Genomic DNA, 26,429 nt, shown 5'->3' on the forward strand with positions numbered 1-26,429 from the left:
ATAATGTGTCTGTCTGTGCCTTTGTATCTACATTAGAAAAAGTATTCCTATTTTTAGAGCAAAAGCTTAAATGGAAAATTTTTTGTTATTATAATTCAACTGATTCACCTTACATTTGTAGCATGTTTACTTTGCACTAGATTTTTTTTTGGATGCAGATGTATGTTTATAAGGAATTTAAACTAATTCTACCTAACATTCTTCCCCTCCGCCTTTTTTGGGTAGTGATTGTATTTAAAAATTTTTAAATGTCTTGCTAAAAAGCATTTTTGTGGGGTGGGGTTTGTTGAGAATGGTTATCACAATGACCATTATTATGAAACTTTTTTTTCTGTTGAAGATGTTAATCTCAGTCATCTTCATTCTCCCCCAGACTAGTCGTTCTTTGCTTAGGAATAGTAGTTCTGAGTTACTGTATTTGTAGGAAACTACAATGGGCTCATCTGGTTAGTTTTTAATTCCTGTTTGGGAAAAGAAAAAAGTCCTTGGAATAGTGGGAAAGAGTATAAAATCCTTTGAGAGACATGAAGAAAAATACTCCAATGGGTCAGTTAGAGTTGAGGAAATATGTAAATAGTGAACTTTTTAGACTAAAAGAAATATTCCTGGCAACTCTTGGCAGCTTGAACTTTAATCTCTAGTAAAATGATGGAATAACTCTTTAAAAGATGGAAATATATTTAGAGAGTAGCAGAGTACAAAATAGTAAAAGTTTATAAAATTTTAAGCAAACAATACTGCCTTATTTGCTGAGTGCTGACATTGGGTTTGGCACTGAGACAGTATGAAACAGATGCAGAGACCTTAAAATCTATAACAGAAATATCTAAAACGCTCTGGCAGGAAAGATGATTAAATTTAAGTTTCTTTTGGCATAAAACTAGTGGAAGAAGGTAGTGGAAGAAAGGAATAGAGTTAGTTATATTTTTTCTTGGGGTTAGTAATTTGATGCGACACATCACAAAATTTTATGTGTAAAGTTAATTCAAATTGACTTGGCTGTAGTTCCTGCTATGTGCATTGAAAATTGGCTATAAATTGTTACTTAATGTCTTGACACCTTGAAATTCCATTTTCAAGTTAAAGCAATATAGATTACATTGAATTATAGTTAAACTGTGTAAATTGTCATTCTTCTATAAGTAATGACAAGTTTTTCTTTTGGCTTTTCCCTTTTTATAGGCACACAGGCAACCTATACCCGGCCAACAGTGAGCCCATCCATAGGTCGGATGGCTGCAACCCCAGGAGCTGCAACCTATGTGAAAACTACCAGTGGTAGCATCATTACAGTAGTACCCAAATCATTAGCTACCTTGGGGGGCAAGATAATTAGCAGTAATATAGTTTCTGGTAGGTATATCTGAAATATGTTGAAGGTATAGGTAACAGTAAGAGGAAAAACCATATTTCACTGTTCAAGGATTCTGTCTGATCTCAGTTTTCTGCTTAGAAATCTGGAGCTGTGTTTTTAGTCGTGATGTTTAGTATTTAAGTATAGTTTTTATTTCTAATATTAAATCTTCATACATTAAGCTTTTGATAGTTTTAAAACAGAAAGAACATTTAATTTTTTTCAATCAGAATAGAAATACTATGATTTGCATTTGCATAGTGATTTTTCATTTACAAAGTGTTCTCCCATTTGTCACTCCTTTCCAAACTGATAAATCCAAAAAGTTGGTTTCACCTGCACTTTACAGATACAGACAGATTTTAAGTTTAGAGAGAGGAAATTGACCTCTTCAAGACCACACAAGCTACATAGTGGACGAAAGAACTAGGGTTTATTCATCTAAATATGTTTGAGGGAACCATATCTCATCATTTCAATTACTAATGTCACTTTAGCTTATTAAAAATAAAAATATTTCAATGCTTTTCTTTTCACCATTATATTGATAGTTTACTTTTAAAAAACAATTTACCCAGATAGTGAAAGCTAATATTTATTAGTATTCAGAAACCTTACCTGGTTTTTATCAGCTCATTAATTCCTGGAGTATTTGGGTTGTAGACTCTGAAGTAGAATGTTAACATAGCATCTGTTTTCATTATTATTTTTTAATTAAAATGATGTAAATAATCTCTCATCAAGTAAGCCCTGTGGACTTTGTCTGCCATTTTTGTAGACTAGCCATATTTTGTATGCCCCAGGTGAGTTGTTCTAACAGTTTAAAGTGAAGGGATTGACGTTCCTGGCAGTATATGATATTGCTGATAATTGAGGGAGTGAAAAAAAGAAAAGAAAAAAAGCCACAAAAACAAAGCAGGGCATGGTATTGGCATAACGCACTATATTTAAAGCTGCTAATTTTGGCTCTATTTTTTAGTGTAAGTGAGAAAATCCAACGTTTGCCAAACTGAGGAGGGTGAAACCAGTAGGGAAAGAATCATACTCTAGCTTTAAGAGGATTTTTTAAATAATACAGTGAAAATTCAAATTATGATTTATTATGACAGTATCTTAAATGGTATAGAGCACATTCTCTAAAACATTTTTCAAAAAGTGATCATTTTTCATTGATGTGTAACTTTTTATGACTGTAATGGTTTTTCTTTACTCATATATGAATTCATAATAACCTTACAGCTTGAAGGAATGTCTAGATATCATGAGGCTGCTGTTTTCAGACCTTCTTTAGGATTTAGCGGCTTTTGTACCAGGTTAGAGCAGCACAAGAAAGCACATTTTCCTAGAGAGGTGGTGAGATGTACATGTATACATTTTATCCACATTTGCATGTAAATATTAAGCACCTCCTGGTTAGTTGGTATTTCAAGTACATTGGGTATACATGAGAAGAGTTCTTAAACTTTTCTGCACCATAAGATATACTTGGCACACAGTTTAAACAGTGCTGTTCATTGCATCGAGCTTGTTTTGTGTCTGTCTCTGCTTCACTGTTTGACCCTTTTATTTTAAGGAATTTCTCATTTCTGACTGCTCTAAACTGATCCTTATGTTACATAGCAATATTCTTTATAAAGATAGTTCTCTTATTTTATAATATTTTGTTATTCCATGATTGTGGGATTACAGGTTAGTTCATAGTAGTTTTCAGTCCCTGCTTGTCTATTCTTAGTAAGCCGGTAAACCTAGTTGGATGAGTTTAGATAATTCATAATTAAAGGCTGGATTCTAGAATCTATGCCTACCCCACTCCCCTACCCCCTGAACAAAAATGAAATGGTTTTCTTAAAATATACCCAGACATCTACCTGTAAGAATAGAAGGCTTTAAAAAGAAAAAATGATACTTTCCTCTCATTGTGGGTAATTGGAAAATACAGAAAGATACAAAGAAAATTAAAAACCCACAATTTTTACCATCCAGAGAAATATGTTAAAATATAAGTGTATATATTTCTGTTCGTTCCTTTTTCTATTCATTTATTTTGGTTATAAATGTGTGTATATATGTCATATATATGTTTTTAAAATTATATTGAGATCTAATATAATCAGCTTTTGCCTTTTTTTCATGGGATAGGATTATTTTCCTATTCTTTTAAATGGATCTTGACACCTCCTCTGCCCCCACTTAATGGCTGCACAGGGTTTCCTTATCTGATGCACCATATTTAGCCATTTTCTCATTGTTGAATGTTTTAGATTGCTTCTAATTTTTTTGTCATTATAAATAATCCTGCGATGAGCATCATTATACATAAATTATCATGTGAAGTCCTTACTTCCTTTCCTCTGGAAAGCAAGGTCATGCTTCCAGAGTGCTTTCTAGAAAGGTCAAGTTTTTCTTTTCATCAGAATAAGCAATTAAATGGAAGATATGAACTATTTTTTTCAGTTATTTAACTCCTTCATGTCAGATACTTATGTGTAAATATAGATAGGCTTTTCAGATACGTAAGTTTTTTTGTGAGTTTTGTTGAGGGTTGGTTGGTAAAGGAACCATGCCTATTTTATGTAGAAGATTGGATCCTTTGGAGATGAACTCATTAGGACATTGAGTCCTTGACTCTAAGGACATTATGAGAACCTTTGGCAATGGCAAGACTTGATTTTTATTCTTCTTTTGATCTTTAGTACAATGTTCAGGCAAGGAGCTAGTGTTTATATATCTTTTGCATTCGTTCGTTCATTTGCTCATTCTTTGAGCAAAGCAACATAAACCATTACCCAGGAGACCAAATTGTCAGGGTGATGTAAAAAAATCTCTGAATAGTAAAATCTGGGCCATTAAATTAGTTTCTTTAAGCGATCCTACCATACTGCTCACATTTTTACAGGAATTGTATTTTTAAGTAGAAATCCCTGGAACGCATCCAGTATCATAGTCCATGATCCAAATGTGACTTAAGAGTAATTTGCACCCATTGTATCTTAAGTCTTTATAAGTGGAGACTGTATAGACAGTGGGTTCTCTGATAGTCTATGAGCCAAATTCTGGGCCGGGTGCTGTGATACATAGGGGATGCACATGAGATGGAATGCTAAACAAATGAATTTTTATACATTCTGTTGTGATGTGAGAACTGTAGTTGGACTACTGTGAAAGTGTAGAGGAAGACCTTTTTAAAAAAATGAATAACTATAACATAGTTATCAATTGAAATATAGAAATATGCTCACTGGAACTTTAGATTTTAAATTTTTTTTTTTTCAACGTTTATTTATTTTTGGGACAGAGAGAGACAGAGCATGAATGGGGGAGGGGCAGAGAGAGAGGGAGACACAGAATCGGAAACAGGCTCCAGGCTCTGAGCCATCAGCCCAGAGCCTGATGCGGGGCTCGAACTCGGGGACCGCGAGATCGTGACCTGGCTGAAGTCGGACGCTTAACCGACTGCGCCACCCAGGCGCCCCAGGAACTTTAGATTTTTATAACTTGATAATTCTAGTTATAAACTTTTCCATTTTAAAATGACACTGTATTTGCTTTTCCTTATGTTATGCCTTTTTCTTCTGTTTTCTAACATCCTCCCCCCTCATTTTGTTAAAGCTGATAAACTTGGTTTGCAACTGTCTCATAAATTGATAGATCCCTGCAATGGAAAGGATTAGGTGGTGACTTAGATACAAATGTAATTCACTTGTTAAGCAAGTTTTGCCAAAAAAGTGGTCCTTGTACTTTGGTTAAAGCTTGGCTAACATTTCCTTGAGATAGCTTTTTTTTTTTCCCAAGTTTATTTATTTTTGAGAGAGACAGAGACAGAGCATGAGTGGAGGCGGGGTGGAGAGAGAGAGGGAGACATAGAATCTGAAGCAGGCTCCAGGCTCTGAGCTGTCAGCACAGATCTTGATGCAAGGCTCAAACCTGGGAACTGAGAGATCATGACCTAGGCTGAAGTTGGATGCTTAACCAACTGAGCCACCCAGGGGCACTTCTTGAGATAGTTTTTAATGCTTACTTTCTAAAAACCCTTTCTTTTATTAACCAAATATATATATATATATATATATATATATATATATATATATATATATATATATATATTTTTTTTTTTTTTTTTTTTAAATCTTTATTTAGTTTTGAGAGAGAAAGAAAGACAGAGTGCAAGCAGGGGAGGGACAGAGAGAGAGGGAGACATGGAATCCGAAGCAGGCTCCAGGCTCTGAGCTGTCAGCACAGAGGGGCTCGAAACCACAAAATGTGAAATCATGGCCCGAGCCGAAGTCAGATGCTTAACTGACTGAGCCACCCAGGCACCCCTTATTAACCAAGTATTTAATGAGACTGTATTATTGAAGGAGTCATCACAATCAATCATGTATGAGGGATTGGAGTTAATTAAGAGTTGAAGTTGATAGATGTGAATAATGGACAGTGTGGTTTTTGTGGCTCTTAACAGCTTACTGTTCAGAATCTACAGATACAGGGAAAAACATTTGTGAAGCTCGTGTGTGAATAAAAGTGTGTTTTTATGTAACCTGACTGTGTTGCCTTGGACTGACAAGACATCAGATGATGGCAAATATATTAAAATGATATATGAAGTAATAAAATTGCCAAAAATTGACTAGAATATTCTTATTCTTGGTGCAGTCTCATTACTAAAACTCTAGTAAGGAATGCTAAATTTTTCCAGTAGAAAAGAATAAAATTTTGTTTAACTTTTCTTCTTGGGAACATATTAATCAGTCATGTTTTTAATGAGTACCTGTTATGTGCTTAGTCATTTGATAAATGATGTGCAAGCCTATAGAAGAACAATGTGACTTGCCTGTTTTCATGGGCAGAGGAAATCACAGGCACAGAGGTAGCATTGCGACTCATACGCTCAAGGACCAATGTGGAAACCAACATACTGAAGGAGAGGTATATATTGGATAATCCTGCAAATTAAAGTCCGACAGAACCTGGAAACCTAAGAGGAATTTGGGCTCTGTGTGACAGATAATAGGAAGCCATAGTGAAGAAGTTACTTGTTAGAATAGTGTGTGGCATGTATTGTAGGGTAAGAGTTGGAACAAATAAGATCAAATTTTTAGATTAAGGGTCAGTTCATACAGGATTTTGAAACCTAAGAGGGAAAGTTAGAACTAGATAAAATAGGGATTAGGAAGGCTTTTTGCTTTTCGCTTTTTTGAGTAATCTCTATACCCAGCGTGGAGCTTAAATTTACACCCCCTGAGATCAAGAGTCACCTGCTCTGCCGGCTGAGCCAGCCAGTTGCCCTAGGAAGGTTTTTGACCAATTTGACCAATGTATTGGGTTCTTGACATGACAAAAAAATTTTTTTCAGGATGTTTGATATAACAGGAGCTTCAGATCTATTTGTATGAAACTTGCAATAGGGAGAAAATATGGCAAACTAAAAGAGATGAGGGTCTATTGAGTCAACATCAATAACATTTTGAAAGAAGACATGTGTTGGTGACAGATTGAGTTCATTCACATACTCGACTGAACAACTATTACTGAGTAATTGCCATACAGTATGTGCTAAGCACTGAGGAATTAGTGATACAAAAAGATAGAGTGTGGAGCGCAAGGGGCTTTTGTTTTCTTGGGTGATACAGGGAAGACAGGGCAAGATTTGTACCAGGATTTCCAGCCATGCCAGTCAGAAGAATATAGGGTACAAATTTGATAGGTATAAGAGAAGCAGATTGTGGAAGGATGTGGGGAAGAGGGCATGATAATATGTTTGGCTCAGTAGATATAGGTCTATGAAATAGATCTTAATTGTTGAAAATATAAATTTTTTTGTATAAATATACACATTGGGATATCATCCTCAGACTCTTCAGAGTGCTGCAGATAACAAGAGGACATGTTTAATCTGTGACTTGGTCTTTGAGTGTTTATTTTTTTTTGATCACACAAATATAAATGGCTTATTCTCATAAATTTTCTCAAGAGTCTAATGTTATGTGAATTTTGATAAGTATTTTGATAAGTATTTACCTCTCTCTTGATATTCTTTTAGAAGAGTTTTCCCATCACACCAGTCAAAAATAGATATAATACTGGGTTTGGGGAAGTATTTGTCAAAGAATACAGATTTAGATTTCAGTTAACTAGTTAAGGGAGGAATATTGATGGGGAAAATGATAGTGATATTTTTAGATTCTGATTTTGGTGTGTAGGTTTTCAAATTCCAAAAAGATGACCACTGTAAAAGTCAATTCTTAACACTCTCTCATTTTAGGACAACTTGTGCTTATTGTTCCGAGCCTTCATTTTCATCCTCATGACAGCCTTCATGTCATCTCGGGATGACACGGACTACGTGTGTTAATTGTGTACAACATAAACAGAAATAACCAAATATCACTAGTCCTTAACTCAGGCCTCCTTTTCTCCCCCCTTCTCTAAGGAACGACTACCAAAATCACTACAATCCCAATGACTTCCAAGCCCAATGTGATTGTTGTGCAAAAGACTACAGGAAAAGGAACGACCATTCAAGGCCTCCCGGGCAAAAACGTTGTCACAACATTGCTAAATGCTGGAGTAAGTAAGAGCTTGTACTGCAGACTCAGCAGTCCACTGAGGATTTTAAAAACCAGCTATACAAATATTTGCCTAAGGACTTCAGAACCCCACAATGGCCTGTATGCTTGATTTACCACTACTGTGATGTAATAACTGTTAAAGCACCACTAACTGATGCCATTTTTCACAGTAATTCCTAAAACACGTTGCTCATAACTGGGTTGCTTATGACCATGATTTAGATGCTTAGCTTGGTCCAAATGGAAGATTCCACTGCCTTAACTACAGGGAGACCTCTGTTAGAGGACAATTTTACTGCTGCCTCTGGCCAGTAGACATAAGCCTAGTATGGGCCTCGGCTGGGCCAAGTGAGATATTTAGGATTAAGAAAATTAATTGAGAGGGTTTTACTTTCATTTTACCTCTTTGAGCTAGTTAAAAAAAATAGCAAATAACAGATTAATTTATAGTTCTGAAGGCAATTGTGCAGAGGTTTGGAGTTAGACAAACCTGGGCTTTGTCTCTTGTATTGTAGTTTGACTTTTGGCAGATTTATTCAACTTCTCTCATCCTTAATTTCCTCATTGGTAAATTGGTGATTATGATCTTTACCAGTGAGTTTGTTCAGTAACTGGGAGCTGTTTTGAAAGTGCTTCGGACAGTGCCTGGCACATAGGATGTCACCAATAAATAGTTTTTCTCTTCTTGTTATTACTTGTGGTGCTTAACTATTTAGGCTTGGTAATGTCCCTACTTTGCTAGAAAAAAAGACTGTTGTACTTCATTGCAGATCTCTGGTAGTTTCCTAGGCATCACAGTCTTTAAACTGTTGGCATTAGATAGTTCCATCATGTTGGAAAACAGATTGTTCCTAGTGTGAGTTCACATGGTAAGCCAATAGTAAAGCCTGGATTAGAATTCAGATTTTCAGAACCCTTTTATAGTTTGTTTGGCAACTTCATAGAATTTGATATATAAGATGGGATGCCATGTACTCTAAGTCCTGTGGTCACAAACATTGAAGAGTTGTGTATGAATCCTAGCTGCCACATAATATCTAAGAGCAACAGTTTGACACAGGAAATGATAGTAAAACAAGCAGATCAGAGCATAAGACTACACATATGTATATTCTCCTCTACTCAGCAGCTTGCTCACCTGGGCATGTCCACACACATACATCAGAAGAGATTTTTTTAAAAATAGCCTGCTAGTTGGTTTTGATAGGCTTTGAATGGGTCATTATAGTTGGACCAAGCCCGTGAAGCTGTTTAATAGATAGGCACAGCCACTTGAAAACTAGTGGCTGTTGGCAAATGAATTAGAGCTCCTCCCAAAGAAGCTGCTGTGAAGGATGTGTGCGTATTAAAATAAGTAATAATATGATTGACAGGCACTTTATATTTTCCTTAGGTTATTATAGCAGATAGTTAAACTTGTGATTTTTATAATCATATTTAGTTCTAAATTGAGTGATTACCTTTGGCCAGCTCACCTGGGTGCTTTGTTTTTATGGCTACTAAGTTGGATGGCCACACATTTAGATGATGATGACTGAAAGTTACAAACTAAAAAGGTGAACATTTTTCCTTTCAGTTTTATGGATTTTAACTTGTAAAATTTTAATAATTTAGTAAAATCACTGTCTTTGAATTTAAGAAAGCTCAAGTATTGATTCTATAAATGACCAGAAGATGGTACTTAAGAATAAAGCAGACAAAAGTACAAAAAATGGTGAAAAGTTAATGGGCTTAAGCTACCTAGTTAATAGACTAAAGTGATATTAGTAACATGCTAGTAGTAAAATGTGGGAAATGCACTGTTGTTTTTTCTAATTTTCCCATATAACCTCAGAAAGATTGTTAATATGTGCTAATTTCCTCTCTTGCCCATGCTTTTACACATAGACATTCTGCTATTTAGCCTTATAATTTTGTATTTGGGGAGCTTAGTTTATTTATATGTGTACATTTAGCTACTGGTATAATGCACAGTAATTTTTTGTTACATGAGTGTTTATTTCGGGTAAATTAGAAAATGAAGATAATGTTGGGGTGAGGGAGACCTATAATCTCTATAATTATTCTTTTATAATTTCCTAACTACTCTAATGTATGTATTCTATGAATGGAATGGTGTAGTAAGTATTCCCGTGTGAGATAATTTTTAAAATTCACTCATCAGGAAACAATTAATGCCTTCTTTGGACAGAAAATTGGGCAGAGGACTTCTAGGACCATCTCAACTAAGTCTAGGATTTGTGATCACCTGGAAACATTGTACTTTGCTGTTTAATTTACATTCCTGTTCCTAACATCCTGGTAAAACCTCTCTGCGATTTTTCAGTAAAAGGACAGTTTTTATCATTGAAATACATAGAAATCTCATATATTCACTGACTTTAATTTAGGGAGAAAAGACTATTCAGACGGTACCAACAGGAGCAAAGCCAGCTATTATCACTGCTACAAGACCCATCACCAAAATGATTGTAACTCAGCCAAAAGGAATAGGTTCCACAGTTCAACCAGCAGCTAAAATCATCCCAACAAAAATTGTTTATGGGCAGCAAGGGAAAACACAGGTATGCTGTAAGATATGATGAATTTTCTTGGCTCTGGTATATTTCAAACTTATAAAATTCCGTGTTAGAAATTTGAATGAAAAGATCAGTAATCTTTAAAAAAATAAGATTGTTAAAAGTTATGACCAAATGTGTGTAATTGTCTGTTTTCAAAATGTGTGTTTTTCTCTTCAGTACTTTTTGGGGGGTGGTGGGTATCTAAATATTTGTGCCATGTCATAAGCAAAGATTGGAGAAAAAAAACTCCCTTAGAATAAAATTTGCTGAAGGTATTGTTATTTGAGAAGTAGGTGTTTGAGAGAGAGTGGTAGTTGTTTGGAATCTCTCAAAGAAAAGTATTTTTTATAAGCTAATATGGCCTTTGAAAGCACTTTATTATAAAATTTATTTTACTTGAAACCTAAATAATGAAGAAGCTAGAGAACTGCTCAATTGTCAAGCAATAGAAGATAAGGGAATTTTTCTGGAAATTTGCCTAGAAAATTGAGGCTCAGGATTTAATCTTACATTGCCAGGGTACTATTTATTTTGTGAGAATATCAAAGGAAGTAATGTCAGCTTTGGTTGAGAAATGGTATCCTAGAATTTTTGTAAAAGGTATTAATATGCTTTTAGAATGCATTCCCTCAGAATCATAGTCAAATAGTTTGCATATCTAAACAAATAAGTTTTGTGATTAGAAATAAGTCCAAATTGCCTTTAAGTTTCAACTGTAACAATTTTCATTTGCTCCATCATCTAAGTCATAGTATAATCCATGTTTTCATTCTTGAATTCTTGAATGAGTGACTTAATAAGAGTCCGGAAGGGTTTAGAATCTTACATATGGAGAATAAAAATAATTGTGGTGAGTTAACATTTTCATTCCAGGCACCCAATTGAAGTCAACTCCTAGAGTTCAAATTTTGAAGTAGAATAGTTCAGTTTGAAATTTTTCTCCCATTTTATTTGTTTTAGTGTCTATGGTTTTGACCTTTGCCAGGAGTTGATCTGTTGTACCGTATTGCTTCTAATGATAGTTGTGTAAGTCAGTTTTTCTCCTGGGATTTCTTCAAAGATGACTTATGTCCCAACCATATTTACTTTGCACAGGTGTCTCAATTAGGAATTTCATTTGGTTGCTAATGAAAAGAAACCTGAAGAATGGTGGTTTAAACAAACTAGGGTTTTGTTTTTATTATGTTAATAAATATTCAGGGGGTGCCTGGGTGGCTCACTTGGTTAAGTTCCTGACTTCTGCTCAGGTCACGATTTTATGGTTCATGGGTTCGAGCCCCACATCGGGCTCTCTGCTGTCAGTACAGAGCCCAAATGATTGGGCTTCGGATCCTCTGTCCCCCTCTCTCTCTGCCCCTGCCCTGCTCATGCGTTGTCTGTCTGCCTCTCACTCTTTCTCTCAAAAAAGTAAAATAAATGTTCAGAAGGAAGAAATTCTGGACTGTTATTGTGCCATTGGGAATCTAGGCATTCTGAAATCCATGGTGGGTGGCTGGCTGTCATTCTAGTGTATAGCCAACAGACTGTAAATGACTTCTGAAGTCATTATAGACAAGAAAAAACAGGGACAGAGCCTCTTGTCAGAATTATGGCTGTTGCATTCTGGCATGTACCATTTAAAATGTTGTATGTGGCTTGACTGTAATTTGTTCATAGATGGAATTAGTCTCTGATAAACAGTGCTGTGCCCAAAGCATAATTAATGTACAGAATGCTGTTTCCCATGTCAGGAAAATAATAGTTCATGACTAGAAGTTTAGCATTTTAAATAGTGCTCTAAAATTTAAACTGGGTATATTTCTGCTTTTCTTCTAGGTTCTTATTAAACCCAAACCAGTGACATTTCAAGCCACAGTTGTTAGTGAACAAACAAGGCAGCTGGTCACAGAAACATTACAGCAAGCATCTAGGGTAGCAGAAGCTGGTAATTCATCTATTCAAGAGGGAAAAGAAGACCCACAGAGTTATACAGATAGTAGTTCCTCTTCTACAGAGTCCTCCCAAAGTTCCCAAGGTAAGATCCATTTTACTCCTGACTTATCGTAATTATTACCGACATAGTACCCTAGTTCCGAAATAGTTGTGTATAGGGATTTCAAACAGACGTGTGCTTTGACTTGTGGAGTCTTTTGATTTACTTTCTTTTGTTTGATACGTAATCAGTGAGCTCAAGTTTTGTTTTTGGTAAGGCTTACTGTTATGTTCATGATGGCATGGCATGATGTTCATCAAATAATTGGTAAACTTTAGATGATGATGTTGACAGGTAGGTATTATCAAACTGGCTAGTGCTGTGATTCTTTTTGTTTCCTTCTGGGTAAAAAGAAGTATGCAGGAAAGTAAATGTATCTTTTGAATGGTTATTATTGAACCTTGAGAAAGAATCAGAGTGGCCAGAGGTGGGCCATGAGTGGGCTATAAATAGAGTGACCATACATTGCAGTTTGCATAGCACAAGTCCTAGTTTATATCTGTTCTAGCCTAATTATTAATAGCATGCCTTTCCGCTCTCACAGGTTTCCTAATTTAGATGATACTGTATGGTTGTCCTAATTATAAGAAAGGAGCTATGAAACCAGACTCCAGAGTAGGGAAGCTCTTTATCCTCAGTGCTATCTTAATTATGTTGTTCATCTAGGAAGTCTCTTGAAATAAATTTTTAATCATAAGCTTTGAGACCTGCAAATCTCATACTCATGTCTATCAGTTACCTTAACTGCCCTTATTGTCAGGTGGTGGGTGTATTTATGCCTATGCTTGCTTGTATGCTCGGATGCATCTAAAGGGCAAAGCTGTTTATCTTCCCCTGGTCATCACTCTCTCACTCCATTCCCTCTCCTCACCTCCCCATTATTCTCTCAGGAGTGCTTTCTAGGTATCTTCATTTTTCTACTGCAGATTCTTCATATTATGCACTTTTATTATTTTAATTCTTTAAAGGAGTCTTCCCAGATTAGTGGGAAATTCAGATTGCTCACATGGTTCATATTGCTGATTATTCCATTAATCCATTAATTCAATTTGACAGTTACTTATTAGTTTATACTACATACTAAGCATTGTGCTAGGCCCTGTAAACATTGAGTAAAATATAGTTCTTGTTAAAATCTAGAGTAGGGGATTAAAAAATACACGTGTATAACTTCAGTAGTAGTTTAATAAGTTTATTAGTAACAAACAAAAATGCCGAAGGCTGAAAATTCACATTCCAGTGAGAAAAGGATAAGAAAGCTTCACAAAAGAGATAGCATTTGAAATGGTCTTTGAAAACTCATCAATTAAAAATAAATAAAAGCGTTGATTTTAACAAACTATATGGTACTCATTTTACAAAGTAGATAGTTTTCTTCAGCATATTATCAATGATAGTAATATTTTCTGAATCAATTTACTGAGATTTAGTTTATCATTCTATACTGATTATAAATTAGTCTCTGTACTAGTCCCCAAGGAGTGATGCATATTATCTATTTCATTCTATATTTCTTAATGATTTGATATTTACAGATTCCATTCTTATTTCAACATATCAGCTGCATTTCCCTCTTTTATTTTTAAGCCTCTGGTTCCTTGAATAATACTAGCCATTTTTTCCCTTGAGAAATATTTTTATAGAGAGCAGGTAAAATATTTAGCTCATGAGTTGGTGCTAAGAGGGGAACATGAACAGTAGATGTTTTTATATCCGTAATCTAGGGTTCTCCTTTGAGTTTGCTAGTCTTTATCTGAGGGAGCTATGAGCCAATCATTACTTCCCAAACATGCCATTTCATTAGGCAGTCTTCAGTTTTCATTCTAAGAATGGGACAAAAGTTTGGCTATTTTTGGAAGTAATTCCGTCTAAGGTTTTCTGCTGTTCAGTCTGTTATTATACATGGTTTCATGTATTTTTATTTGTTGTGTATCATCACATATTTTTTCTTTTAAAAATATTCTGTAATATGGAAAAATTTCAGTTCAGAATAGGTATATCTAATATAGTTGACTATAAAGCCAGTTATTATAATCTACATTCCTCCCCCTCCCCACCCCCCTGCTACTGTCTTTAGTGCATTCTCACAAAGACCAGGAGCTGGGAATATATATGCTATGATTTTTTTTTTTTTTTTTTTTTTTAACGTTTATTTATTTATTTTTGGGACAGAGAGAGACAGAGCATGAACGGGGGAGGGGCAGAGAGAGGGAGACACAGAATCGGAAACAGGCTCCAGGCTCCGAGCCATCAGCCCAGAGCCTGACGCGGGGCTCGAACTCACAGACCGCGAGATCGTGACCTGGCTGAAGTCGGGCGCTTAACCGACTGCGCCACCCAGGCGCCCCTATATGCTATGATTTAAAGTGAAAGAAAGGGATAAAGATTTTGGTCAGTCTAAGATCATGCTGGTTTTCAAACTATACGAGGATGAAACCTAATGGAAATGTAAGCACTACATAGCAGTTCATTTTTCCTTTCTATTGCTTTTGTAGTTTTTGCCCCTCCCCTGCTTTGGTAACTTTTTCTTTTAATGTAATTGCAGACTTACAAAAATGTTGTAAGAAGAGTTAAAAAGAACTCCTGTGATGTTTTTTTTTTTTAAGATTTTTTTTTTAATGTTTATTTTTGAGAGAGAGATCACGCAAGCAGGGGAGGGTCAGAAAGAGGACAGAGGATGCAAAATGGGCTCTGCACTGACACTAGGGAGCCTCCTGTGGGGCTTGAACTCACGAACCGTGAGATCATGACCTGAGCTGAAGTCGGAGGCTCAACCGACTGAGCCACCCAGGCGCCCCAAGGTGCCCCAAGATTTTGTTTTAAAGTAATCTCTACACCTGACGTGGGGCTTGAACTCATGACCCCAAGATCGTGCCCCCCAGATTTTAAAAAAAGAAAGAAAAATTTAAAGATTATTTATATTTTGTTTATTTCCAGAAGGTTTTAAGGTGGATTGGGTAGAATACAAGATTATATGAAGTAAAATGAAAGAGAACAAGGAGAGAAAACCAAGAGTAGGGATTTAAGATGGATTTAAGGTATGAGGTAAATACAGAAATGCATCCTGTATCCTATGTAAAAGACATCACTTTAAAAAATACATAAGACATCACTTTAAGGAGGTCACAAATTTGTTTCTAGGGTGATTTTTCCAGAAGCTTTATGATCTCAGTAGATTACGGTGAGGGGGGGGAATAAATCCAGGTTAGGCAAAACATACTTACTACAGAACTTTTCAGAGCCGTGTGCTAATATATATTGTGAAAAATGAAGAGTGGTGTATATAATGTAAAACACTCCCCAACTTTTTTGACCATAGAACCTTTTGCAGAACATCTTGAGGAACTAATGTTCTCTGAAACATTTTGAGTGATGCTGTCTAGGCAGTTACGTACTGTGAAGGCCTTGGGTTTTAGGACAGTACTTCAGAGGGAAGGTATATATTATATCATAGAAGGGACATAGACATCTTAGGTTTAGTTTAGAAGGGATGATTTAGATGCGTAAGGCATCTGGGAATCATTTTATATGAGGAATGGTCAGTGGAAACAGGACATTTCTCATGGAGAAGAGAAGATGAGGATTGGGTTGGGGACATGGGGGTTGTCAGTTTTCCTGAGAACTGTGACGTGGAAGAGGGAAAAGAATTGATCTTTGTGGATACGTGGATGGAAACTAGAACCACTGGGTAGACAGGAAGACCTGTTTTCCATTTCACATAAGAAAATTTTCTCATTGTCATAACTGCAGAAATGGAAGGAAACTATATTAGAAAGTAGTGAGTTCTCTGGTGTGGGTTTCTTTTTTTTTAATGTTTTTATTTATTTTTGAGACAGAGAGAGAGAGACAGAGCATGAGCAGGGAAGGGGCAGAAAGAGAGGGAGACACAGAATCTGAAGCAGGCTCCAGGCTCTGAGCTGTCAGCACAGAGCCCAATGCGGGGCTCGAACTCACAGAGTGCGAGATCATGACCTGAGCTGAAGTTGGACGCTCAACAGACTGAGCCACCCAGGTGCCCCTGGTGTGGTAATTTCTTGATTGGTGGGGGATATGTGAAGATTTTAGTATAGGATTGGTGATAGCATTAAGTGAACTGTTAGATCCCTGCTAGCTGAGAGGTCTTACTAGTCTATGAAAGTGTGTTATAGGCCTTTTATGGTAAAGTCACAGGAGGCTTTCTTCCACAGAGATGCCTGATCTGCCTCTGCATATAACAGTACAGTGTGTATTTCTGGTACCTAACAGGTAGTAGATGTCCAGGAAATATTTGTTAAATGACCCATGGGGAAAGACATGTGAGGGTTAGCGGGCCACCATCCTCATAATCAAATGGTACTGTGAGATCAGGCTCTTGGTGTCTCGGTTTTTGCACCCTGACCTCAGCATCAGACTCAATAGGCAGTAGATTTATCTAGTCTAAGAAGAAGCCAAGAGTAGAGAGGAAAATCACTCAAGGAATGGTTTTCACATCTAGGTTCACACACTCATTCTTTGTCTCAGCTGTTGAAGTTGCCGCAGTTATACTGTGTGATGGTTGGCTATTCTCTGGGTGTGGGCAGAAAGAGTGAACCATCTCCCCAGTCCCTCCCCACAGGATAATGTTATGTGCGCTGATGTCTCTGACAGGTGCTCCCATGTGGAAATTTGTTTTCCTTTCTCAGTCTATTTCTACCTTATCTCTCTACAGATGCAATCCTTGCTTTCTTTTGGATTTTCAGTGAATGTTACAGTATTGGGTTGCAGTCATTCCGTGCCTGTAGGTTCTCTCACCTAGCCAAGGAATACTTACATTGCCATGAGAATTTCTTTTTTTTTAATTTTTTTTTTCAACGTTTATTTATTTTTGGGACAGAGAGACAGAGCATGAACGGGGGAGGGGCAGAGAGAGAGGGAGACACAGAATCGGAAACAGGCTCCAGGCTCTGAGCCATCAGCCCAGAGCCTGACGCGGGGCTCGAACTCACGGACCGCGAGATCGTGACCTGGCTGAAGTCGGACGCTTAACCGACTGCGCCACCCAGGTGCCCCGCCATGAGAATTTCTTAAATTTGAGAACGTAGGTTTTATAAAAAGAATGATTCCCTAATAAAATTAGTTCTTTTAGGTGTAAGTTCTATTGTCTACTTAGAATGAGTAAAGAAAAATTGTTATGTGCATCACATGACATTTGGCATTGTAGGATAGTGTCCTTCAGTCTTCTAGAATTTGGGGGGAGGGTATACCTCCCTGATGTGGCATATATTCTACTCAGTGTTTGAGGGGCAGAGAATACAGTTTGTTAATGGTAATTAAAAATTCCAGTGCTATTGTATATTGATTTATTTTCTTTGGAAAGGCTTTTTTCTTTTTAAGAGTCATTTTGCCTTCCCCAATCTGTTTGGACAACTTTGTGGTTTTCAAAAATATAAGGTTCAAAGAAGGTTGAACTTCTGTTGAATTTATTCTCGTTTATATGAATTTTTTTCATTCTTCTGTGATGCTTTCACTGACTAATCCAATTCAAAGCAGTCTTTTTCTTTCTATATATTTGTGTTGTTTGCCCTAGTCATTTGATTTTTCCCAAGAATACAAAGCTATATGTATGTTTGTTTTAGGTCTCCTCCATTGTAATCTAAACTTGGCGGTGGGGATTGTGCCTCTATATCCTCCATAATTTTTGTCCTGTATGGTATCCTGGACAAAGGAGTTTAGGAGCTTAATAATAGTCTAGTCCAACCTGATTATTCTGCAGATGGAAAACTCAATAATTTGTTGCTTCGTTTGATGCACATTTAGTATTTACTTGCCTACCTTTAGCATAAATATAATAAGCCTTGAATTAGGGCCTTAATTTATTTTGAAACTAACACAACATCTCAGAATCGAGAACTTTTAGGACACAACAACAATAACATTTCTGTTGTCCTTCATAGTTTATGAAGCTCTTTTACATATATTATTTCATTATATCCTCAGAAGTCCTGTGAGGTAGATAGGTAATTTTATCATTGCCAACTTAGGAATAATGACACTAAAACCCAAGGACTCAACTTGCAAATAATTGATATAGCTGGGGCTGTAACCTAAGACTTTGAACTCTGATGTTATACGTGTGCTATTATATCATCCTGCTTCTAGATCATCTATCCATTCTTGTTATTGGCGGACAGGATTTCTTTTCAGTAGTTCAGCCATCCAAAAATAAGTAATGTTGACTGGATGCTCAGGTTGTAATACAAAACACATTTTCAGATGCATTGGGGAAAATAAAGACTCCTACAGCATTTTGTTCTTACTATACACAAACATACATCTACTTAGACAAATGCACACCTATTTATTATAGCAATTATCACATTGAATTGTAATTTGTCTTTTTACATGTCTGTCTCCCCAACCAGATTGTGTGCTTCTTGAGCATCCTCTGATTACTCTGTAAGCTCCTTTATATCCTCAATGCCAAATATAGACTCCTGCATATAGGTGCCCAGTTTGTTGAATCAGTGAATGAATGAATGAGTAAGTGAATACAGACATGAAAGATATGCCCTGTGGGGGCTTACAGTCTTCTTGGGGAGATAAAGCATGAAGTTTACAATAAATACAAAGATTAAAAAAAAAAAAACAAATTGTTTTTTTTAAGAGAAACTTTGTTTATAGGGTTTTTTTTTTTTAACTAATATAAAACAGATTCCCAGCCTGTAGTTCATGTAATTGCTTCCCGGCGTCAGGATTGGTCAGAACATGAGATTGCAATGGAGACTAGCCCCACCATAATTTATCAGGATGTATCCAGTGAATCACAATCAGCTACTTCAACAATCAAAGCTCTATTAGAACTCCAACAGACAACAGGTATGAATTCACATGCTCAATTGAATGAAGCATGTTTTCTCTAGAGATGGGTTGTGCTAAAATACTACCACTGTTATATTTTCTTTGTTATTATTTGAGCACATTTCCCCCCTCTGGACTGGTCTATAATCATTGCTGCAGTCTGTTTACTTGTCAGTTCAATAAGATGTGCACAGGAGTACTAAAGGATAGACTAGTTAGGGAGGAAAAAAAAATGGCAGAGCCCTTTCTTTTCTGTCTCCTGCTTGAAATGGGCAATCCTGTTGCCTCTTTGACCAGAAGGGAGTAGTTTCTATCATTTCTAAGCACAAGGATCGATGTAGCATGGATGTCAGTTCCATTTGAGAAGAGTAGGAGGCAGATTGAAGGGCCCCTGCCATCCTCCTTGATATTGGTGGGGCAATTTTGTGGTCATAAAACACCATTAATGGCCCTTGCGAGCATTCTAATTGGTCTTATCTTTATATTTTCATTGTATTATTTAACCACTTGAGCTTCCATGCAAAGCTGCCCTCATTTAACAAGATCCCACTAGTATTTCTAGTTACTAAATATCTTCAATAAACTAGGCAAAACCCATGTTAGTTATTACTGACTTTTCTATTACAATAAGTCAAAGATTGTTAGAGTATTTAAGGGACCTTAGCCACGATCTCATCCAAGCCTTTCATTTTATGCATAAGTAAACTGAGATCCAGAGAAGTTACCCAGTTGGTTAGTGGCAGAGTGAGACTCCATGTCTTTTGATTCCTAATTCAGTGTCCTCTCTACTTGTGGGGTGACTGTGGTATTATTTTGGTTTGGTTTTGCTTTCTTTGTTTAAATGATTATCTTGATTTTGTCACTTTATATGCTTCGTGGGAATAATCTGAATGATCACTCAGTGGACTTAATTACTGGTAACTAACTATTTGTTGTAACATCCACCTTACACTAGCCAAAGAATATGAGCACTTAGTATCTTTGGTTAATCTTTCGATTGGTGTTAACTTTTGGCCTTAGGCATTTCCTTAGTTTCTTGTTTTTGACATACTCAGCCATTTCCATTAATGTCTCACAGAGGGTGAAAACCGAGTAAGTAGATTTTATAGAAAAAATGACAAGATAGAAAGTAAATTTATCCACGGAACCCATTCTTGATCCCAGACCACTCCATAAAACATTTTTGTAGGAACAGAGAGGTCATTTTTTCCTAACACTGAAGATTTTTGTTCTTTAAGAGCCATTGAATACTTGGTAACATTTCTTTGGGGATTATCTTAAATTTTTTTTTTTTTAATTTTTTTTTCAACGTTTATTTATTTTGGGGACAGCGAGAGACAGAGCATGAATGGGGAGGGGCAGAGAGAGAGGGAGACACAGAATCAGAAACAGGCTTCAGGCTCTGAGCCATCAGCCCAGAGCCTGACGCGGGGCTCGAACTCAAGGACCGCGAGATCGTGACCTGGCTGAAGTCGGACGCTTAACCGACTGCGCCACCCAGGCGCCCCTATCTTAAATTTTTAATAGATCAAATTAAACTAGTCATTGTATTGTCTGTTCTGGGTAGGTATGATCTAGAGCAAATCATGCTGTATACTGCCTATTCACCCTTTGTTTTCAGGTTGGTAAACTCCAGAATACCGGGAACTACCTTGAAGAGAAGGGTAAAGGAAATGTTCTAAAAGGAGTGTGTACAAGGGAAACCGATTTTTTAGCCTAGTCATAATGGGGAATTTTAGTCTGATTGCATATGTCCTTCTTGCTAGGCTGCTGGTTATGGTTGCATAAGTTGTGCCCATACAACCATATAGAGCAGTCTGCTTTTTTCATTTCAATTCACTGTCTCCTTATCACTGCCAGTCGTGGCACCCCAGAGGTCTGGCTCGTTATTCCCATGGACAGCTCTGGTTTTGATACTTGTTTGTAACAAAAGTTAACTTTTCCCCTGCCTTTTCTATGCAGTAAAGGAAAAATTGGAATCTAAACCAAGACAACCCACTATTGACTTGAGTCAGATGGCAGTGCCTATTCAGATGACCCAGGAAAAGAGACATTCTCCTGAGAGTCCATCCATTGCTGTGGTAGAGTCAGAACTAGTTGCTGAATACATCACTACTGGTAGGTGTCCTCTTAAAAAGTAGTATTAAGGTAGGAGAGCTACCTTTCTGGATTTGATGGGATGGTTGTTTGGGGGAGAATATAGCTTTTATATTTCTAGATCTTTTTCCAGTTTGCTCTGAAAGCAAATTTTCATTGTCCTTGGGACTTAACCCTGTCTTTAATGACTAGGGAAGAAAACCAATCAGTTGTTACAAACTGGCAGCTAATAAAAAATTGCAAGTTGGCCATAAATAACGTCTGTGAATATAGGGTGACAGTTGTAGAGAGAGGATAAAATACCTTTTACAGAAGAATAAATATTTTGATGCATCTAAATTTTTTAGTTTTGGTGGAGGGGAGAGGGGAGGGGAGATGGGTCAAGGGAGAAAGGAGGTATAAAATCCAATACCTTTTTTGATGTAAAGAAAAAAAATGTGGGAAACTTTAAGTCCCTGTAAATACTTAGGAGTTCTGGTGGAAGGCAAATTAGGCATTTGTTTCAAATGTGGTCTGGCAGCAAAACACTAATGAGAGTTTTGGATGGCATATAGAAAAGTGGAACAGGAAGGATTATAGATTCTTTCTCTCGTGTTCTGGCGAGACCACACCTGGAATACTGCCTTCTGTTTTGGACACTTCGTTACCTTGAGATTTGAAATAGTTCAGAGAATAGTAATGCGAATAATTAGGGGTTAGGACAAATGACTTACAAGGCAATATATAAAGAATGCCTGTCTTGAGTTTTCTTAAGCAGTAATTAAAAGAGAACATAAAGTTACAGATACTTAAAGGATGTAAATACCAAAGCAGAAGAGTGACTGTATGGTATCATTTTTGGAGATATTTTTAAGACTAACGGGTTAAAATTGCCAAAAGGGAAAATCCAGTTAAAGACTATGGAAAGCCATCTAGCATCTTTCTTCAGAGATATTTAGCAAAAAGCTAAATAAAGCAGAGGGCAGTATGTTGGGGAAATCAGTATTAACTTCTGGGGATAGACTAGATTATCAGATGGTAAATAGAAGAAAAGACCTATGATTTCTTCCCTTACTTATCCTTTTCAGAACGCACTGATGAGGGGACAGAGGTTGCTTTTCCCCTTCTAGGTAAGTGGTGTGCATCCATTTGTAGCATAACTGAAGGTAAAATATTGTTGTTTTGGGGGGAACCAGTTAAATGGATGCGCTCTACTCTGATCTGGTAGAGGAAAGGTAAGCTCCGCTCAGTGAAAAGGAGACTTTCCTTTTTCAGGAGAGTGGGATCCTTTCTCAGAAGTGAGCAGTTGGACATTGGAAAAAATAAAAGTTGTTTACAGAAATAAATGACTGTTTTATCCTGTTTTTATGGCCCAGTTAAGGTCAATTCAGCTGTTTTCTGAATGTTCACTCTGTGACCTCCTTCCATGATCTTCTCCCCGTCATATCCTCAGCCACATTAAGCATTTTCTTTGACTTCGAACCCAGCTCCCTAGCCCTGACCTCTTGTATTATCCGGGAGTGGGTATTAGTCTTCTCTGACGTTTCTGCATGCTGGGGAATTACTGTGAAGAGATTTGTAGTATCTTGAGTGAGGATTATTTTTAAATGATTTTAGTTGATCGTCTGTTAAATCCATTTCATTTCTTAGTAAGATTCTAATGTCATAATTATGAAGATGAGTATGGACAGCAGAAATGTTCCATATAATCTGATAATTTCATGAGAAATTATCTTTATTTATTATTCTTTCAAGTGTCATTCATTTCTGATGATGCTTCCATCAGTAAAAAACTTTATGAATTTGCTTGTTCAATTTTAATATTATGTGATTTGTTTTTCTCCTACTCAGTCACATTATAAATGATTTCAGCAGTGGTTGTTTTAATGTCAACACTGACGCCCTTTTTTTCCGTTTGGTTGAGCACATACGGAAGATTTGGTTAACTCATATAATTTAAAATGTACATATAAAGCATACTGTGAAACGCAGTAAGATACTGCATTACATTTTTACCAGTGATGCTGCCTGGAATCTCTTATATCACATGTAGGCGTGTGTATAAGCAACAGTAGAAAAACTGTGTTTGAGAATATAGATAGAATGAGTTAAAAAATAAATAAAGCTTATTTATATTTCACTGGGTAGTTTTAGTTCTGTACTCATAATACCTAAGTAGCACTTTGACATTGATTTCTGTAGTGATCATCTTACCCTTGGACATTCCACTACGATTTTTCTAAACCTGGAACCACTTGAATATGGAGCTACTTGAAATTGCAGATCAAGATATATGAGCACTGGAATCATGGGTCATTGAGAGGATTTTTATATTCTCAAAAACCTTAGCTAATTTTACAGATTTATTGTACTCTGTTCTTGTTTCAGAAAGTTTGTTTCCCCTTAACCATAAGCATTTCTAAAGCTCTGTAGACTAAGAGGTGGTGAATGTTTTACTGTTTAAAAAGTTGAAGTTGAGGCTGGTAAAAGATGATAGATTGGCACCAATGTCGATGTATCATTTTACATCTGTCTATCAATATAAACATAAGTGTATAGTTTGCCCCTCTTGCCCTATGTACCAGAGAAGGACCTTTGTACCTTTGTAAGAGAATAAGAAATGGGGTTGTTCTCCTTACTGAATTCTCACCCGTTTATGTCAGATGAGCTAAATTGGAGAAGATGAAAGAAGAGCGATTTTTCTGTTCTTTTGTTAACTTTATATTGTGATAGTTAACAATTTAATACTTAATAATTTAATTAAATTTATATTTTGATACTTAACATTTTCAGCTTGTTACTTCATTTGATCCTCCTCTAGGTAGAAAAAATTTATTGTCCCATTAAACAAACAAAAGCAAAACCTCTGAGTTTTAGAGGTTAATGGAATTTTGTTTTGTTTTTTTAGAGGTTCATAGAATTTGAGTGACCTCTTCAAGTTCGCATAGCTGGTTGGTGGCAGAGTGGGACAGAATCCAGGTGTGACTCTTGGTCCGGTTCTTTCTGCAGTATCATTTTGACCTCTCATATCTTTAGGAACTGTAAGGCTGCAAGACAGTGTCTACTTCATGTAAAAGAACGAATGTTTCTGGGTTTTGTATTGCATTTGGAACTGGGACCAAGAAATTAAAATACCATCTTAGTAACTTAAGTATTATCTTAGTATCCTTAAAGATACTAGTCTGGGATTTGATTCCAGAAATTCATTATTGTTTTTGTTACCTTAATGGGGTGAAGGTTCTTGGAGGAAGTAAGTGCGGCTCACAGGAGGATGTAACTTTAAGGGGTTTGTTCCTCCTTTGTGATGACAGTTTTCAAAGTGCTTCCACATTTCTCATCTCATCCTTATAATAGCTCTGTTATTCCCATTTTACAGATGAGAACACAGAGTCTCAGAGAAGATAAGTGACTTTCTCAGAGTCACACAGCTCATAGATGGGCAGACTCTGGTCTTCTGCCTCCTAGTTCACAGTACCACACTTTCTCTCTGTGACGCAATCTCACAGACATTTGTTTAAAATGACTACTGGTTACAGATGCTGTGGTGATTTCTGGAGAAATATCATCACCTCCTCTATTTTCAGTCAGCCATCGCTCCCAGCCCCAACAGCCCTCCCAGCCCCAGCGGACCCTGCTCCAGCATGTGGCTCAGTCACAGACCGCAACACAGACTTCAGTGGTGGTGAAGTCCATCCCGGCATCTTCCCCTGGAGCGATCACCCACATTATGCAGCAGGTTGTATCTCTTCTTTCTCTCCCTACCTTCTATAACTGCTCCTTTTTGAAATAAGGTTTAGTTTCATCTATTGTAAGAAAGGAAATAACTGAATTGAAGAAGAGTATTTGTGTCGTTCTTTCATCTGTGAGGACTGAGGAGAGGGAAAAAATTGAGAGTCTCAACACTGGAAAGTAATTAAGAATCAGTATTCTTGGATCTTCTGCAAACTTGGAACATTTCAAAAGGGTGGCACTTTCTAGATGAATCTGTGACTTCAAAAGTGGCCACTGTTTCTGTATATTTATTGTTACAGAAGAATTTATCACGTAGGTGAGATTTTTGTAAATGAAATAGAAGTTGGCTTCTTTAGCTGTGTGTTGCTTGGGTTTTTGCTTTTATGATGAATTCTCATGGAGAAACATTACAAATAAGTAGGTATAAATATCTGACTTTTATTATATGTGACCAATTAAATAGGAGGAAGAGACCCAATGGGAAGGAGAAAGAGTTAATATAAAACAGAAAGTCTGGTACCAAGGGTAATGGGGATAAGCTAATTTTATGTCAGCTACTGTGCTTTGAGCTTTAAACACATTTATTTGTTTAAATCTCACTGTGATCCTGTAAGGTGGATATATTATCCCTCTTACAAATGAGGAAACTCTGTTCATAGAAGTTAAGTAAAAATAAGTAACTTATTCTGGGTGGCAGAGCTAGGATTTAAACCCAAAGCATCCTGCCTCTATACAAAGTGATTATCATAGATACCAGATTTAAGCGTGACGTATCATTAGTTGTCACATAAATCACCATCAGTTTGACTGGTAGCAGTTGATCCTAATTGTAAGCAAATTAACCTGAAAGGCAATAAAGAAATTGTTGAATTAAAAACCTGTATGTGCAAGGTCGTTCTGAGATCAGGGAGGGTTTCAGTGGAACCTCAAAAAGTTTTAAAGTTTAGAATGAAGGAATAACGTGACAAGGAAGTGGGAAGGATGAGGTTGGGGTGGATTTTGTGTCACTGAGGGAAGCCAGGTGGCCAGAGGTTTAAGTGGGTACCAGATCTCAGCCTGGAGTCTAGCCCTCACCTGGCCAGTCCTGACATTGACCTTTTTCAAGGCACCCAGAGAGGTCAAACAGACTGGCCCTCACCACGTCGCTCAAGATCAATACCTCCTCCCCTCGCTGTTAAAACTGACATGGGAGAGTCTCCTTTGCCGCTGACAGGAGTGCTCTTGTCCCTCCCCAGTCTCCTTCCCTCCTGGCAGCTGAGCCTCTGGGAAACTGTTGCCTGCTGGGCCCGGAATATGACCAAAGGGGCGAGGAGGACTAGTACAGAGGGTGGTTCACACGGGTTTGGTGA

At 36.9% G+C, this 26,429-nt stretch overlaps 1 protein-coding gene across 14 annotated transcripts in view; it reads left to right on the forward strand.

Moving 5' to 3' along the window:
* EMSY (EMSY transcriptional repressor, BRCA2 interacting) overlaps nucleotides 1-26,429 on the forward strand; it is a 102,016-nt gene that overhangs the window by 54,904 nt on the left and 20,683 nt on the right. For 6 of the 14 annotated variants that reach the window (XM_086678355.1, XM_086678354.1, XM_086678358.1 and 3 more), the window contains 8 exons: nucleotides 1,183-1,353; nucleotides 7,785-7,921; nucleotides 10,314-10,487; nucleotides 12,300-12,498; nucleotides 19,126-19,290; nucleotides 21,235-21,390; nucleotides 22,437-22,478; nucleotides 24,885-25,084. In XM_086678355.1, the coding sequence (XP_086534481.1) occupies nucleotides 1,183-1,353; nucleotides 7,785-7,921; nucleotides 10,314-10,487; nucleotides 12,300-12,498; nucleotides 19,126-19,290; nucleotides 21,235-21,390; nucleotides 22,437-22,478; nucleotides 24,885-25,084 (1,244 nt within the window). The remainder of the gene's footprint in view (nucleotides 1-1,182; nucleotides 1,354-7,784; nucleotides 7,922-10,313; nucleotides 10,488-12,299; nucleotides 12,499-19,125; nucleotides 19,291-21,234; nucleotides 21,391-22,436; nucleotides 22,479-24,884; nucleotides 25,085-26,429) is intronic. The other 8 variants (XM_025928451.2, XM_025928448.2, XM_025928450.2 and 5 more) reach the window with 5 other exon arrangements.

Source organism: Puma concolor, chromosome D1 (assembly GCF_028749965.1).
Source record: "Puma concolor isolate L17-30 chromosome D1, mPumCon1.1.hap2, whole genome shotgun sequence".
Classification (NCBI taxonomy): Eukaryota; Metazoa; Chordata; class Mammalia; order Carnivora; family Felidae; genus Puma; species Puma concolor.